Here is a 16,337-nt window from a genome sequence, read left to right on the forward strand (position 1 = left end):
CCAAAACAGACTATGGAACCTGGTGTGGCTCCTAGCCTTGCTAGTTCCTGTCAAGCCGTCCAACCCATGCCAGTATCAAAAACAGATAAGAGTTGATAATGATGATGTTTTTTGTTTGGCAGAAAAGATGTATATATGCCAGAATTGTTCATGTTGATGTTAACATTTTCATTCAAGGAATTTAAGATGGCATTTTTTAATGTTAAAACATTGTTAACCCTGCATGCATAAGTGAAGCAGGGTTATTGTTGTCACTCGTCTGCTTGTGTGTTTGCAAAATTACTGGAAAACGGCTTAACAGATTTTGACCAAATTTGGCAGAAATACTCATTGGGTTAGTGGCTTGCACTCATTAAATTTTGGTTTGATTGTCTTTTAAACTAGCAGATGCGTGAATTAAAATGTTTTTCTTTTCTTTGTTACATATGCATAGACTATAAGCAGGGGAAATAACCCTTGATGTCATTTTGTTGAAATATGAATTTGTTTGAGAATATATTTATTGAATTAAATTTTATTCTATCCTTGTGTGCACAAGGATATGCATTGCTGCTCCGTTGCCTTATTTTTTTCATTGTGTTCTTTTTTACTCATGTTCAAATGTTATTATCTTGTCATGCAATTCAACAACTATTCTCTTGTCTTCATGTTTGTGAACTAAGTTACCTTGTTCATTATTAATTTTCCTTTGTAGGTACATAGCTCATTGCCATTTTCTTGAATGTAGACAAAGTGAAAAAGAAATGTTTGTCTAAGTACATAACAAACATATTTTTCTTTCTGTAAACTTTGTATGAATAAACTCTAAACTTTCAAAAGCTATTTGTATGTCAGCAAGTTCAACAGAACATTGTTCCAAGCAGTAAAAATCCTCCGCTTCTAGGAGTGAATAGGAAAAAAAATGTGACTAGGTCAGCAGTAAATAATAGTCTTTTATCTTACTATCGTAGAGGCACATGGCTTAGTGGTTAGGGTGTTGAACTTATGGTCGTAAGGTTGTGGTTTCTATTCCTGAACCGGATGATGCTTTATGTTCTTGAGCAAAACACTTCATTTCACGTTGCTCCAGTCCACTCAGCTGGCAAAAATGAGTAATGCTGCAACGGACCGGTGTCCCCTCCAGGTGGGGAATTCCTACACCACTGAAACCGGCCCTTATGAGCCTGGCATGGCTTGAGAAGGCACATTTATTTTTTTTTATCTTACTATCACATCCCTTGTATATATATATATATATCTTAGATTGGGCCCTCAACTTTTGATGGAATCATAGGGATTTTGCTTGATGCATGTTTGAACTGGAGAACAAGCTACTCACTGCGTTTTGTCATGGAGAATATATCTCGCTTGTTGACAAGTGGTGTGTATAGACCTCGTTCAGCTCACAGCACCATTTGCTTAGACTGTGAGATACTAATGCTCCCAGTCATCGTATGGTGACTGAGTCTCTCTTAATGATTTGTCTGGCTATTCTTTGATATTTTCCATTTGTCTTTTCATCCACCCACTACACAATTCCTTAAAAAATGGTCCTTACAAGACTGCTGGATCTTGTTACATGGCCATACTGTCTCAGTTTTGTTTTCTTCACCCCCCCCCTCCCCACCACTCATGGACTTCCATGTCATTAATTTTTCCTCTTCCCATTGCCTTTGTGTCCGACCCCCTCCTACCACCAGCACTAACCACTGTGACCAATTCTTCCTCTCAAACATCATCCTCCCTCCCACTCTTGTCTTTCCATCAGGTGTTAACTTACAAAGGCTCAAGACCACCATTAACCTTTTTGTTGCCGTATTTATTTTGAGATGCTCTGTGTTTCTATCAATTAATTTAAAATATAATAAAGAATTTAGTAAAATAACTTAGTTATCATTAAGCTAGTGTTAGGAACATAAATTGTTACTAAGGTTTTGGTGGAAGATTTTAATTCAAAGCTTTTGAAAACAAGTTTTTTGTACTACAGAATCAGAGGTGGTTTCAGCTAGTTTGGTACCAAAAGGGTTAAGAACTGTTTCTCTATATATTCTTTCATTGCCGTATTTCTGTTGAGATGTTTTGTGTTTCTATGAATTAATTTTAAATAAAACAAAGAATTTAGTAAAATAACTTGGTTATCATTAAGCTAAATTGTGACATAAGGTTTGGTGGATAGAGGCACATGGCCTAGTGATTAGAGCAGCGGACTTGTGGTCGAGGGATCATGAGTTTGAATCTCAGACCGGGTGGTGTGTGTGTTTATGAGCGAAACACCTAAGCTCCATGTGGCTCAGGCAGAAGGTAATGGTGAACTTCTGCTGACTCTTTCACCACAACTTTCTCTCACTCTTTCCTCCTGCATCTTGCAGCTCACCTGTGATGGACCAGCATCCCGTCTAGGTGGGGAATCCTATATGCCAAGGAAACCGGGAAACCGGCCCTTAGAGCCAGGCATGGCTCAAGAAGGAACGAACAACAAGTTTAGGTGGAAGATTTTAATTCAGAACTTATGAAAATGAGACTTTTGTACTGCAGAGTTAGAGGTGGTTTCAAGCAAGCTGGTATCAAAAGGGTTAAGGATATAAATAACACCATTCTTTGAAGGCTGTGGGTACTATGCCTTCCTCTAGATCCACCAAATAAGCCCTTCAACCACCCCCTAGATCACCGTTTCATAATCAGCTTTTCTAACCTATTCCCTATTTCACAGATCATAAATGGTGAGGAGTGGCCTCCCTTTGTATTTGAAAGCCCGGTTGACATGCAATATCCTACGGGATTACCCCAAACATCCCAATTTGCTCTTGGGTATGAATATTACAGCTTACATAGTGGTCATCTGATGTGGTCAACCCTGTGGCTCCGTCAGCACAATCTGTTCTGTGATATCCTGACTGTTGAACATCCAGACTGGACTGACGAACAGCTGCACCAAGCCGCAAGAACTGCTGTCTTAGGTAAGTTCTTCATCTTCACTTTATGTAGCATATCTAGAAATGCTCAGGATTATGAGGCTCCACTCTGTCTTAGCCTCACCACCTCCCTATAACTTTGCTCCTTCTGGAACCTGCTGGAAAAGCTATCAAAAATATCTTCTCCCTCTATCTCCTTTCTCTTTCTCTCTCACTCCTGTCTCTTTCTTTCTTTTTCCTTCTTTCATTCTTTCTCTCTCTCTTTCTCTCCCTCTCTCATTTTCTCTTTCTCTCTCTCCTCTCTTTATCTTTCTCTCTTTCTCCCGCTCAACCTCTCCCTGTTTCATTCTCTCTCCTCTCTCTACCCTCTCTTTCTCCCTCTCATTCTTTCTCTTTCCTTCTCTCTTCCTCTCCCCTCCCTATCTCTCCCTCCCCCTCTCTCGTTCTCACTCTTTCTCTATCCTCTCTCTTTTCCCTCTCCCTCCTCCTCTCTCCCTCTCCCACTCCCCTTTCTCTCATTCTCTCTCCCTTTCCCTCCCCCCTCTCCTTTTCCAGCAGTCATTAAGTAGACTATGAATACATACTGACACATGCTCACATATATCTTTCACCTGTTTCTGTCATTAGATGATGGCCATGCTGGGGCACTGCCTCAAAGAATTTTAGTCAGACGAATCGACCTCAGCACCTTTTTGTCTTTGAAGCATGGTATTTATTCTGTCAGTCTCTTTTGCTGGACTGCTAAGTTTACAAGGATGTAAACACTCCAGCACTGATTGTCTAATGGTGAGGGGTCAAACACAAAAACACACACATGGATATATATGTATAAATCTATGGAGCCCTAGTAATCCATTACAGCACTTACCTAACCTACCTAATCGTTTAGATCACCTGTGAACTACTCCTAGTTTTTCTCCTTGGAATGTGGCAGAAGTTGTTCTCTGCACATTTTCAGTGTTTATTGCTCCTCAGCATCTGCCACATACAAAAACTATCTTCTCAGTTTATATATATATATATATATATATACAGAAGATGGGTTTCTTTCAGTTTCTGCTGACCAAATCCACTCAAAGATTTGGTTGACCCAAGGCTATTGTAGAAGGCACTTGCCCAAGGTGCCACGCTATGGGATTGAACCTGGAGCTATGTGGTTGGGAAGCAAACTTCACCACACAGCCATGCCTATATGCACTGAAAAAAAGTCTCCCCCCGAATAAATATAAAGAATCTTCTTGTTATGTGATACGTGCATAAACATTATCACATGGAATATTGGTGGAACATTCTCCGTAAAAACTGCCGAAGTGTAAACGTAGCAGACCAGATATTGTTGTTTGGGTCAGAGAGAAAAAAAGTATCTTCTGTCAAAGACGTCAGCTGCTCTGGTGGGGTGAATATCTCTTCAGAAAATCTAAGAGAAAGAGAATAACTATGGGCAACTGGTGTAGGAGTGGCTGTGTGGTAAGCAGCTTGCTTACGAACCACATAGTTCTGGGTTCAGTTCCACTGCGTGGCACCTTGGGCAAGTGTCTTCTATTATAGCCTCGGGCTGACCAAAGCCTTGTGAGTGGATTTGGTAGATGGAAACTGAAAGAAGCCTGTCGTATATATGTATATATATGTGTGTGGGTGTATTTGTTTGTGTGTCTGTGTTTCTCACCCCAACATCACTTGACAATCGATGCTGGTGTGTTTATGTCCCCGTAACTTAGCGGTTCGGCAAAAGAAATTGATAGAATAAGTACTAGGCTTACAAAGAATAAGTCCTGGGGTCAATTTTCTCAACTAAAGGCAGTGCTCCAGCATGGCCACAATGAAATGACTGAAATAAGTAAAAAAGTAACTGCTTTTATCAGCTTTTATTCCTAAACTAATATTTGTACTATTAATAATTGGGGTTCTTGGTTTTGTGACAATCTGCATAAGCTAGGAAAAAGAAATCAACTACATAATATGTACACTACAAATACAGTTTGTAAGCAGAAGAGTTAAAAATATGCAAGGCTTTTTGCAAGTTCAAAATGTGGCATTGTTTTGGTAAGCTACATTCCAATGATGGAGCTTCGCATCTTTGTTAGAAAGCAGCTGCTTTTGTACTGGAAGATTTCAAATAATTAATTAAAAATTGAAGAGAACATACGTACATTTATACATACGTTGATAGGTTTTGGCCAGTATTGGCCCAGGCCATGTCTAACTTAATAACACTACCTGGCAAAGCCATTCAAATCAGGAATCGGACAACGTGGCCCACTCAAGTACTTAGACCCCCTTCAGTCACGACACAGACCATGGGATTGCACCTAGAAAGTTACCCTCCCAGGCACAAGTCCGGGCAAGGTTGTTTATGGAAGACCAGCAGTTGCCCATGCATACTGGCCTCCCCTCTCCACGCCACCACTGTTATCCAAGGGAAAGGCAAAGGGGCCGATACAGTTTGGCACCAGTGACGTCGCAACTCATTTCTACAGCTGAGTGAATTGGAGCAACGTGAAATAAAGTGTCTTGCTCAAGAACACAACACACAACCCGGTCCTGGATTCGAGCTCACAACCTCACAGTAGTAAGCTCAACGCTCTAACCACTGAGCTATGCGCCTTCACTAGCCCACTCAAGTAGAGAGTTACTATTTACGGAGACATATCTGGGCGTTGGAGATTTATCTGGGATTTTTTGAAGGAGTTTGTCCAAAGACTTCTTGAACTTTATGGGGTCTGTTTCTGCTTTAATGTATTTTGGTGTAATGTTAAAGAAAGCGGGGCCAATAACATAACACAACTTACATGGCTATTGATAAGGGGTTTTCAAATCTGGTACCAGGTTTTAAAAAACTAAGTACTGGGGTTGATTCATTTGACTAAAATTCATGAAAGTGGTGCTCCAGTATGGCCACAGCCTAATGACTAAAACAAGTAAGAGAGAGAAGATAAAAGCTATATTTATGTGTGTGTGTGTTTAAGTATCAATTAGAAGCAGCTTGAGGGATATAAACAATATCGAACACACAGACACAAGGTACATGTTTTGCTAGTTCGTGGGTGAGTTGCACTTATAGGCATGAGTGAATATATTCTCATCAAAAGGTGCTGGTGTGGCTGTGTGGTAAGAAACTTGCTTCCTAACCACACCGTTCTGGGCTCAGTCCCACTGTGTGGCATTTTGGGTATGTGTCTTCTACTATAACCTTAGGCCAACCAAAGCCTTTTGAATGGATTTGGTAGACGGAAACTGAAAGAACGCTGTCGTGTTTATATATATATATATATATATATATATATATTATATATATACTCTTTTACTTGTTTCAGTCATTTGACTGTGGCCATGCTGGAGCACTGCCTTTAGTTGAGCAAATCGACCCAAGGACTTATTCTTTGTAAGCCTAGTACTTATTCTATCGGTCTCTTTTGCCGAACCGTTAAGTTATGGGGATGTAAACACACCAGCATCGGTTGTCAAGCGATGTTGGGGGGACAAACACAAACACAAAAGCATATACACACACATAACATATACATATACAATGGGCTTCTTTCAGTTTCCATCTACCAAATCCACTCACAAGGCTTTGGTTGACCCAAGGCTATAGTAGAAGACACTTGCCCAAGGTGCCACACAGTGGGATTGAACCTGGAACCATGTGGTTATTAAGCAAGCTACTTACCACACAGCCACTGCTATGTCTATAGCCACTCCTATGCCTATATATGTATATACATTTATGTATGTGTGTCTTTGTGTCTCTGTTTGTTCCCCTACCATTGCTTGATAACCGATCTAAGTGTGTTTATGTTGCCGAAACTTAGCAGTTCGGCAAAAGAGACCAATGGAATAAGTACTAGGCCTACAAAGAATAAGTCCTGGGGTCAATTTCTTTGACTATAGGCAGTGCTCCAGCATGGCCGCAGTGAAAATGGCTGAAACATGTAAAAGTCAAAGAGTAATGTGTGTCTGGTGTTAAAACATATGTATATATGTGTATATTATTATATGTATATATGTGTGTGTATATTTTATGTATATATGTGTGTATATTACTATATGTATATATATGTGTGTATATTATTATATGTATATATATATATATATATGTGTGTGTGTGTATATTATTGTCCAGCTATGAACATAAAGATTATTGTGGAGGAATACATCGCCCACATGGCCCGTTACTACTACAATTATGTCTACACTCCGGAGGCTGTATTCCAAGATGGTGCCCAGTGCAAAGAATTCATGCTGGAAGAGTTCAAGCTGCTTTTACATTGGCACCAAATGTTACCAGACCAAATTGCCTTCAATGGAACCGCTTACGACATGAAAGACTTTCTCTTCCAGTCACAGTTTCTCATTCAATTTGGAATCGGTCCTTATGTTGAGGCCCTCATTAAACAGTCTGCAGGAAGGGTAAGTTCTTGGAACGATTTCTTTTTTATTCATTTTCACATGGCTGGTTACTGCCTATTGTTCTTTTTTTTCGTTTTTCTTTTTTCTTTCTCTTTTTACTTTCCTCCCCCTTCTTTTCTTCTTCCTTCTTTGTTTTCTTTCTCTCTTCATCTCCTGTCTCCCCACCCCCGTATACCACCTTACTGTAGAAAGATGATGTAGTGTTATTCATCCCCCTCTTTTCTTTATTTCAAGATATTTTAAAAGCTAAAAGCATTTGGGGTTCTAACTTCCAAGGCAGGACATTGCCCAGAATCAGCAGAGCACTGGACAAAACACTTCACATTATTTAGTTGTGGTCCTTTATGTTCTTGGTTCAAATCCCACCAGAGTCCAGTTTGCTTTTTTGCTTTTTTTTTATCTCTTGGGGGTAAGGGAGTGATGCTACCTCAAAATAAAGAAAGGGAGGAAGAGAAATGAGAGAGAGAGATGAAGGGAAACCTTGTATAACATTGCAGAATGCAAGAGAAACATGACAGAACACAGCTGAAGACATTGTAAAACATTGATGTTGGAACAACTGCAAAGGAGACCAGGACAGAAGAGAACACATAGGAAGAGTTTAGTGAAGAGCAGAATATGGTCATAGTAGGAGTCCGTAGAAGATTCTAGAATGTAACATAACACACCAGAATATGATGGAACATATAAGGGCACAAGGAACACATGGCAACATTGTAGGACCTGTCAGACTACAACAGAATGTATGAGAGCAGGACATACCTGAATACAAAGCATCAAATAAGAACACAAGAATAGAAAGAACACTGTAGATAGTGGTGGTGGTGGTGGTGGCAGTGGGTGTGTGTGGCAGTAGTGATGGTGGGAGGTGATGGTGTAAGTGGTGGTGGCAATGAGGATAGTCGTGGTTATTGTGGTGGTGGTGGTGATGGTAAGTGGTTATGATAATGGGTGGTGGTAGCAGTGTTGGTGCTGGTGCTGGTGATTGTGGTAGGAATGAGGGCAAAATTATAGTGGAATTAGGAATATTTGCTGATAACTCTACCCACGAGTCAATATGGCACCATCTAGTGGATGTTTGTAAATAGGTTTGGTTTTAATTGACTAATTAGGGTTAAGCATCCCCTCATGTCTTAAATGTGAGTTCACGCACGCACACACACACACACACACGCAAATGTACATGTACACAAGCACACACAGTCACATACACGCATACATAGACATGTACACCCACTTATAAATACATATTCACACTCACCCATGAACACTCACACACACACACACACACATACACTCACACACACAGACACATACACCCACTTATAAATACATATTCACACACACACACACACATGAATACTCTCTCTCTCTCTCACACACACACACACACACACACACACACAGAGTCACAGATGGTCAGGATAATTAAGATAACAAGATCCACTGACAATATTTACTTTGCTCAATTTTTTAATTTCTTGCTGCCAAATTCACAGTTCAAATCGCACAGGTGGACCAAATTCATATTTCTGATTTTGATCAATAACTAAACTAAATCACCTGTGGAGATCAATCAACTAAAAAATAAGTCACTTGTGAATTACTTTTGAAGAGCCACCTCAAATCCTTTGGTAACAGGATGCTTCACGGGACCATGGGTTACGATTGGTTAGATTCTCTGTCCAACCAATGGCTCTACTCAGAAATTGAAATGCTTCCTGTTACTTGTGTGATTAGGGAGTGTCAGCTCAATCTGTTTGAACATGTTACTCAATTTTCTGAGTTGAATTCTATGTGTTGTGTTCTCTTCTCTGAGGAACTGGTTGGAGTGGTGGCTCATATTGGTCGGCCACGTGTCAGATGGTCACAGTGGGTGACAAAATATCTTGTGGAGACAGGTGATGCCTAGGACTTTGTTCATGCTTGGCAGGGTTGTGTGGAATGGCTGGAGCAAATAGAAGCACAATAGTGAGAGCAAAGGGATTCAAATGATGATGCCCACTCTTTCTGTCTCTAGATCTTGACTAAAACTGACCAAAAATCAGTGAAAGAGCTCCTCTAAAGTAGTTTGATTTCCCTGCTAGAAATACCAACCAAAGCTTTTCATTTGCCTGCAAATTTATTATTTGTTGTTTATATGTAAGAAGGACAGTTGTTGGTAGGTTGTGAATGATTGGTTCAGTGTCTGTAGCTGATGAGATGTAATGATGTAGAAACATGTGGCCTGCTGTTCAATGATATTATTCAGAGCCCCACATTATTTTCTCATAGACAATGTAGATCTCCCCATACATAGTCAATCAGGAGAATTTCTGTTCTGAGACAACTACAACAGTAAAAGTCTTTGCATGTTTGGGTGTTGATCAAAGGTTCTCGACTATTTTTTTCCCCCTACGAATCCCTTTTGATTTCAATTTTACTCAACTGGACCTCCATAGCCATTCACTGTATATATAAAAAGAAAACCTTACTGCATTTTTATTGTTAAATATTATTAGGAATTGTATATAAAAAAAATTTAAATTGTTGGATTTAGGTCAGGAGTGGCTGTGTGGTTACCAATCACATGATTCCAGGTTCAGTCCCACTGCATGGCATGTTGGGCAAGTGTCTTCTACTATAGCCTCGGGCCGAACAAAACCTTATGAGTGGATTTGGTAGGCGGAAACTGAAAGAAGCCTGTTGTATATATGTATATATATATGTGTGTGTTTGTCCCCCCAACATCGCTTGGCAACCGATGCTGGTGTGTTTATGTCCCCGTAATTTAGTGGTTCGGCGAAAGAGACCGATAGAATAAGTACTAGGCTTACAAAAAATAAGTCCTGGGGTCGATTTTCTTGACTAAAGGCGGTGCTCCAGCATGGCCACAGTCAAATGACTGAAACAAGTAAAAGAGTAAAAGAGTAATTACAAATAATGGACTGCACATGAATTTTAACAGCAAGACCTTGTATGGACCCACATAAATATAAATATACACAGCTTAATTTTAATTATCACCAACCTGCTTGGCAACCATGTAGTTTTGAGTTCAGTTCTACTGCACAGCACCTTAGGCAAGTTGTCTCCAACTAATACCCGCAGGGCAACCAAGTGAATTTGGTAGATGGCAACTGTGTGTATACATACACACACAAATAATATATATACATCCTAGATGTGAATGGATTTATAATAGAAGAGTAAAGCTACTTAGTGGCTCCATCATTGATTTACATAAACAGCAGTTAAATACTGGAGTTGATTCAATCTCTTAACTAGAAAATTAAATTTCATGGTTATTCCATTTATGATATTAAATACCTAGCAAAGAATAATTTTTTTTTTCTGCAAGACACTTTGCCTCAATAAACTCCACATAGCTTGACAAAGTATAGTTCCATTAATCCTTTCGTTACTGTATTTATTTTGAGATGCTCTGTGTTTCTTTCAGTTACTTTAAATATAACAAAGAATTTAGTAAAATAACTGAGTTATCATTCAGTTAGTGTTAGGAGCATAAATTGTGACTAAAGTTTGGTGGAAGATTTTAATTCAAATCTTATGAAAACAAGACATTTGTACTCAGAGCCAGAGCCAGTTTCAGCCGGGTTGGTAATGAAAGGGTCAAATAGTTCCAAAAATGACATTACCCAACAAAAGATAGACTGATCTTTAAAACTACTTTCTACAGTTAAAGGTAATACAATTTTGAGTTGATATATCTGATTTCAGCAGTAAAAGGTTAATATTTCTGTAGAATATCCTAGATGTAAATGGATTTATAAAAGATTATGACTACCTAGTGGTTCCCCTTTTCAGGTTTTGTTTTCTTTATTAGCAGTATTTAAATACTGGAGTTGATTTAACTCTTTAACTGCAAAAATAAATTTTAAGGTCATTCAAGTAATGATGTTAAATATTTACCAAAATTAGAATTGGTATTTTCTGCAAGTTACATTGCCTCACTAAACTTGACATATATCAACAAAAAATAATTCCAAACATGACATTTCTTCAACAAAAGATAGACTGGTATGCAGAACATCTTTCTGCAGTTAAGGGCAATGAAATTTTGAGTGGCTGTATCTGATTTCTAGTGCAAAAGGGTTAAGTTAATGATTCTCAAGACTGGTATAATGTTAATTAATCAAAGCTCCTCATCATTGTTGTAGTGACAGAAAGCTTGCTAATGGTCTGCTTTGATTGTGTTGTTGCAACAGGTCACTCACCATAACCATGGTCCTGCAACTATACTCCATGCCAGACAAGCCCTACTCCATGCCAGGACATTACGACTCCAGTCCTACAACAATTACCTCAGGCATTTCAAGTTGAAAACTCCAAAGACGTTTATTGAGCTGACAGGTAAGCTGGTACCTCTCCTATTCCCTCTTCTCTCTCTCTCTCTCTCTTTCCATCTCTCCCATTTCCCTCTTCTCTCTTTCTCTCTTTCCATCTCTCCCATTCCCTTCTCTCTCTCTCTCTCTTTCCATCTCTTCCACTCCCCTCTTCTCTCTCTCTCTCTCTCTTTCCATCTCTCCCATTCCCCTCTTCTCTCTCTCTCTCTTTCCATCTCTCCTATTCCCTTCTCTCTCTCTCTTTCCATCTCTCCCATTCCCCTCTTCTCTCTCTCTCTTTCCATCTCTCCCATTCCCCTCTTCTCTCTCTCTCTCTTTCCATCTCTCCTATTCCCTTCTCTCTCTCTCTTTCCATCTCTCCCATTCCCCTCTTCTCTCTCTCTCTTTCCATCTCTCCCATTCCCTTCTCTCTCTCTCTTTCCATCTCTCCTATTTCTCTCAATTTGTAAATTTCCTCCTATCCACCCACCCATCCATCTCTAACAAATCAAGCAATCGCATGCTGGTCCCTTCATTGGCTGTTCTTCAAGTAGCTGTTGTCTGAAGTACACTGGATGAGATCTCAGGTAAAGCAAAACAGATGGAAAAATATCAACTCAACCTCGCCCAACCGATCCAAATTGTTTTAATCCTGCAATTTTTTTCTATCCTTTCTTTCATATATCAGGTGTGGATGTGTGGTAGGAAGCTGACTTCCCAACCACATGGTTCCAGTTTCAGTCCCACCGTGTGGCACCTTCAGCAAATGTCTTCTACTATAACTTCGGTCTAACTGAACGAAGCCTTTTGAGTGGATTTGGCAGACAGAAATTAAGAGAAGGTCTTAAGTATATATATATAATATATATATATATATATATATATATATATAATATATATATATATATATATATATGTATTATATATATATATATATATATGTATGTATATAATTGTGCATGTGTCTTTGTACCCTTATCACTGCTTGACAACTAGTGTTGGTATGTTTAAGTCCCCGTTACTTAGTGGTTCAACAAGAGATACTGATAGAAAAAGTACTAGGCTTAAAAAAAAAAAAAGGATTCTGGAGTTGATTTGTTCAACTAAAACTCCACTCCACAAGGCAGTGGTCCAGCATGGCTGCAGTCAAATGACTGAAACAAAGAAAAGAATAAAAGTATATATATATATATATATATATATATGTGTATATATATATGTATATATATATGTATAATCGTGTCCGTTGCCAGCCTCGCCTGGCCCCTGTGCCGGTGACACGTAAAAGCACCATCCGTTCGTGGCCGTTTGCCAGCTCTGTCTGGCCCCGTGTCGGTGGCACATAAAAGCACCATCCGTTCGTGTCCGTTGCCAGCCTCGCCTGGCCCCCGTGCCGGTGACACGTAAAAGCACCATCCGTTCGTGGCCGTTTGCCAGCTCTGTCTGGCCCCGTGTTGGTGGCACGTAAAAGCACCATCTGTTCGTGTCCGTTGCCAGCCTCGCCTGGCCCCCATGTATATATATATATACACACACAACACACACGCACTCTTCCTTGCTGCCAATATATGTCATCACCTGACATGTGGTATGTCATGCACCTGTACAGGCAACATCAATTTGATGGAGAGAGCGAGCTTATGTCTACCCAAACATTTGATTACTATAAACAGATCATCTGAGTGGTTGTTCAGTGAGAAATTGCAGAACACTCATAACGTCATCTAACAACAGGAGAATCCATGGAACACACACACACATACACACACTCTCTCTCTTCCTAGCTACCAATATATATATATATATACACACACACATATACATGTGTGTGTGTGTGGGAGGTGTCATGGATTCTCCTGTTGTTAGAGGACATTGTGGCGGGTTTGACAATTTCTTGCTGAACAACCAAACGGATGATTTGTTTATAGTGATCAAATGTTTGCAATGCACACAAGCTCATTCCCTCCATCAAATTGACATTACCTGTACAGGTGCATGACATACCACATGTCAGGTGATGACATGATTGCAGAGCAGTGTGAAATGTAGTGTTTTGCTCAGGGCCACAATGCAACATCCAGTCCAGGAATCAAAACCACAATTGCGAGTGCAACACCCAAACCATTAAGCCATATACCTTCACAAGAAAACGGGCAGAGTGCCAGATGACTTGACCAACCCAAATAACACTTCTTTTCATCCATAAAAATCATGTCTGAAACAGCTGTAGTGAACTGCAATCCAACTGTTATTATTTTTTATTCTTCACCTATAAGGTGGCCAGCTGGTAGAATTGTTAGCTCACTGGACAAAATGCTTAGTGGTATATCACCCATTGCTATGTTCTGAGTTCAAATTCTGCTGAGGTTGACTGCCTTTCAGCCTTTTGGGGTCGATAAAATAAGTACCAGTTGACGACTGGGGTTAATGTAATCGACTCATCCCCCTTTTCAGTTGTCGACTGTTAATTACTCTCTATTTCAAGCTTTCAACGATATATATATATATATATATATATAAAATATTATTAGAGACAAAACCACTATTTTGCAAAACAAACAAGGAAAGACTTAATCAATACATAAAATATTTTATTTTATGTATTGATTAAGTCTTTCCTTGTTTGTTTTGCAAAATAGTGGTTTTGTCTCTAATAATATTTTATAATATTTTACTATAAAATGGATTTAATCCTAAATCTGATTTTTTCCCTGTAAATTTGGATTTATTCCCTAATATTTATTATTTATATATATATATATATATATATATATATATATATGTATATATATGTGTATGTGTGTGTGTAAGAATGTATCCAGCTGTAGACTTAAATAAGTCAGTCAGGGGCCATATGTAACATATATCAACCATAAATCACTTACATAACTTTACAGTTGTATAATATATATCACCATCAGCACCGTGACCGACCAGGCTATCAGATGTTGCTACACATCACTGGTCACAATGAACTTTGCATTGTTTTAGCCTTCAAATGACGTCACCCCGCTGGGTGTTTATGTCACCTGTAACTTACGGGTCAGTAAAAGGGATTGATAGAATAAGTACTAGGCTTACAAAGAATAAGTCCTGGGGTCGATTTGTTCAATTAAAGGTGGTGCTCCAGCATGGCCACAGTCAAATGACTGAAACAAGGAAAAAAATAACAGAATATATATTCTTTTATTCTTTTACTCTTTTATTTATTTCAGTCATTTGACTACAACCATGCTGGAGCACTGCTTTGCGGGGTTTTAGTTGAACAAACTGGGCCCAAGTTATTTTTGCCGAACCGCTAAGTTATGGGGACATAAACACACCAACACCAGTTGTGAAGCAGTGATGGTGGGGTGGGGGCAAACACAGGCACATAGACTCACATGCATGCATGCACACACACGCACACATACGACAGGCTTCTTTCAGTTTCTGTCTACCAAATCCACTCACAAGGCTTTGGTCTGAACCAAGAACAATGTTCTTGGTAAGCAAAGTACTTACCACACAGCCACTTCAGTACCTATATGTATATATATATATACATATATATATGTATGTATATATATACATATATATATATATATATATATATATGTACGTGTATGTATGTATATACATATGTATATATGTACGTATATATATATATATATATATATAATATATATATATATATATATATATATATATATATAAAAATAATATGTTACATTTACTCAATAGTCAAGATAAAACTCTGAGTTTCAGATGCCGAAGTGGAAATCCACAACACCATCTCTTCGGTTATCTGGCCATCTGAAAAACACTATGAAAAACTACCGTTATATAAAGGGAAATTACTGTATTATAATTCTGCTCGCGAACCTGCGTGCGTACTTATACGTCACTATGAAAACGTACACATCTTCACTTGCATTTTTCACCAAATATATACGCATATATATACCTCATACACGCACACATGCGTACCGTAAAAGTTCATACATACGTCTATATACGCACAAACACAAGAAAAGCCATGGTTAAAGATTACAGAAAAAAACATAAGGAAGTATACAAAGCATAAAAATCACGTTCATATACGGACATGCCCCTATGCACTCATACACACACACGCCCATATATGTACATACCCGCACATATTTATATATGCATACATACACACGCATATACAAAAAATGAATATACATATGTCCCCTCCCCCAAAAAAATTTTGAAAAATACTAAGTAAAAACGTCTATATATATATGTGCATTCTTATGCCCGCAAACACGCACACATCTAAAACTGCCCACTCATACATATTCACACACGTGTACAAATAATCTATATACACGTCTATATAGGCACAGGAAAAAATGCAGGATAGAAAAGTACAGAAAAAATTATTATGTGTGAAAATATAAAAATATATGAAATAATAAAAGGTATAATGAGATAAAAAACTTTTTGGGACATAACATAGAAAGCAAGTTCTATCTGTTTTCTTTAGGGGACCAAAAACGTAACAAAAATTTAGTCACATGTGGGCATGATCCGAAAAGTTCTGTCCTTGAGTTTAGACATGTAGTAGGGTCTAAGCTGCTTTTCCAGATAAGCCAGCTCTCCATGTCGCATAGACCGCACCTTCCGCTGCCTTTGGTATAGGGCTTACATTTGGCCAAAATCTTCCAATGGATGTTATATATATATATACATATATATATACATA

The 16,337-nt window shown here is 38.7% G+C and overlaps 1 protein-coding gene across 1 annotated transcript in view; it reads left to right on the forward strand.

Moving 5' to 3' along the window:
* LOC115225592 (prostaglandin G/H synthase 1-like) overlaps positions 1–16,337 on the forward strand; it is a 69,804-nt gene that overhangs the window by 52,789 nt on the left and 678 nt on the right. Inside the window, exons 7-9 of the mRNA XM_036514585.1 lie at positions 2,690–2,936; positions 7,015–7,301; positions 11,510–11,654. Coding sequence (XP_036370478.1) covers positions 2,690–2,936; positions 7,015–7,301; positions 11,510–11,654 — 679 coding nt within the window. The remainder of the gene's footprint in view (positions 1–2,689; positions 2,937–7,014; positions 7,302–11,509; positions 11,655–16,337) is intronic.

This window comes from Octopus sinensis, linkage group LG28 (genome assembly GCF_006345805.1).
Source record: "Octopus sinensis linkage group LG28, ASM634580v1, whole genome shotgun sequence".
In the NCBI taxonomy this organism is placed as follows: Eukaryota; Metazoa; Mollusca; class Cephalopoda; order Octopoda; family Octopodidae; genus Octopus; species Octopus sinensis.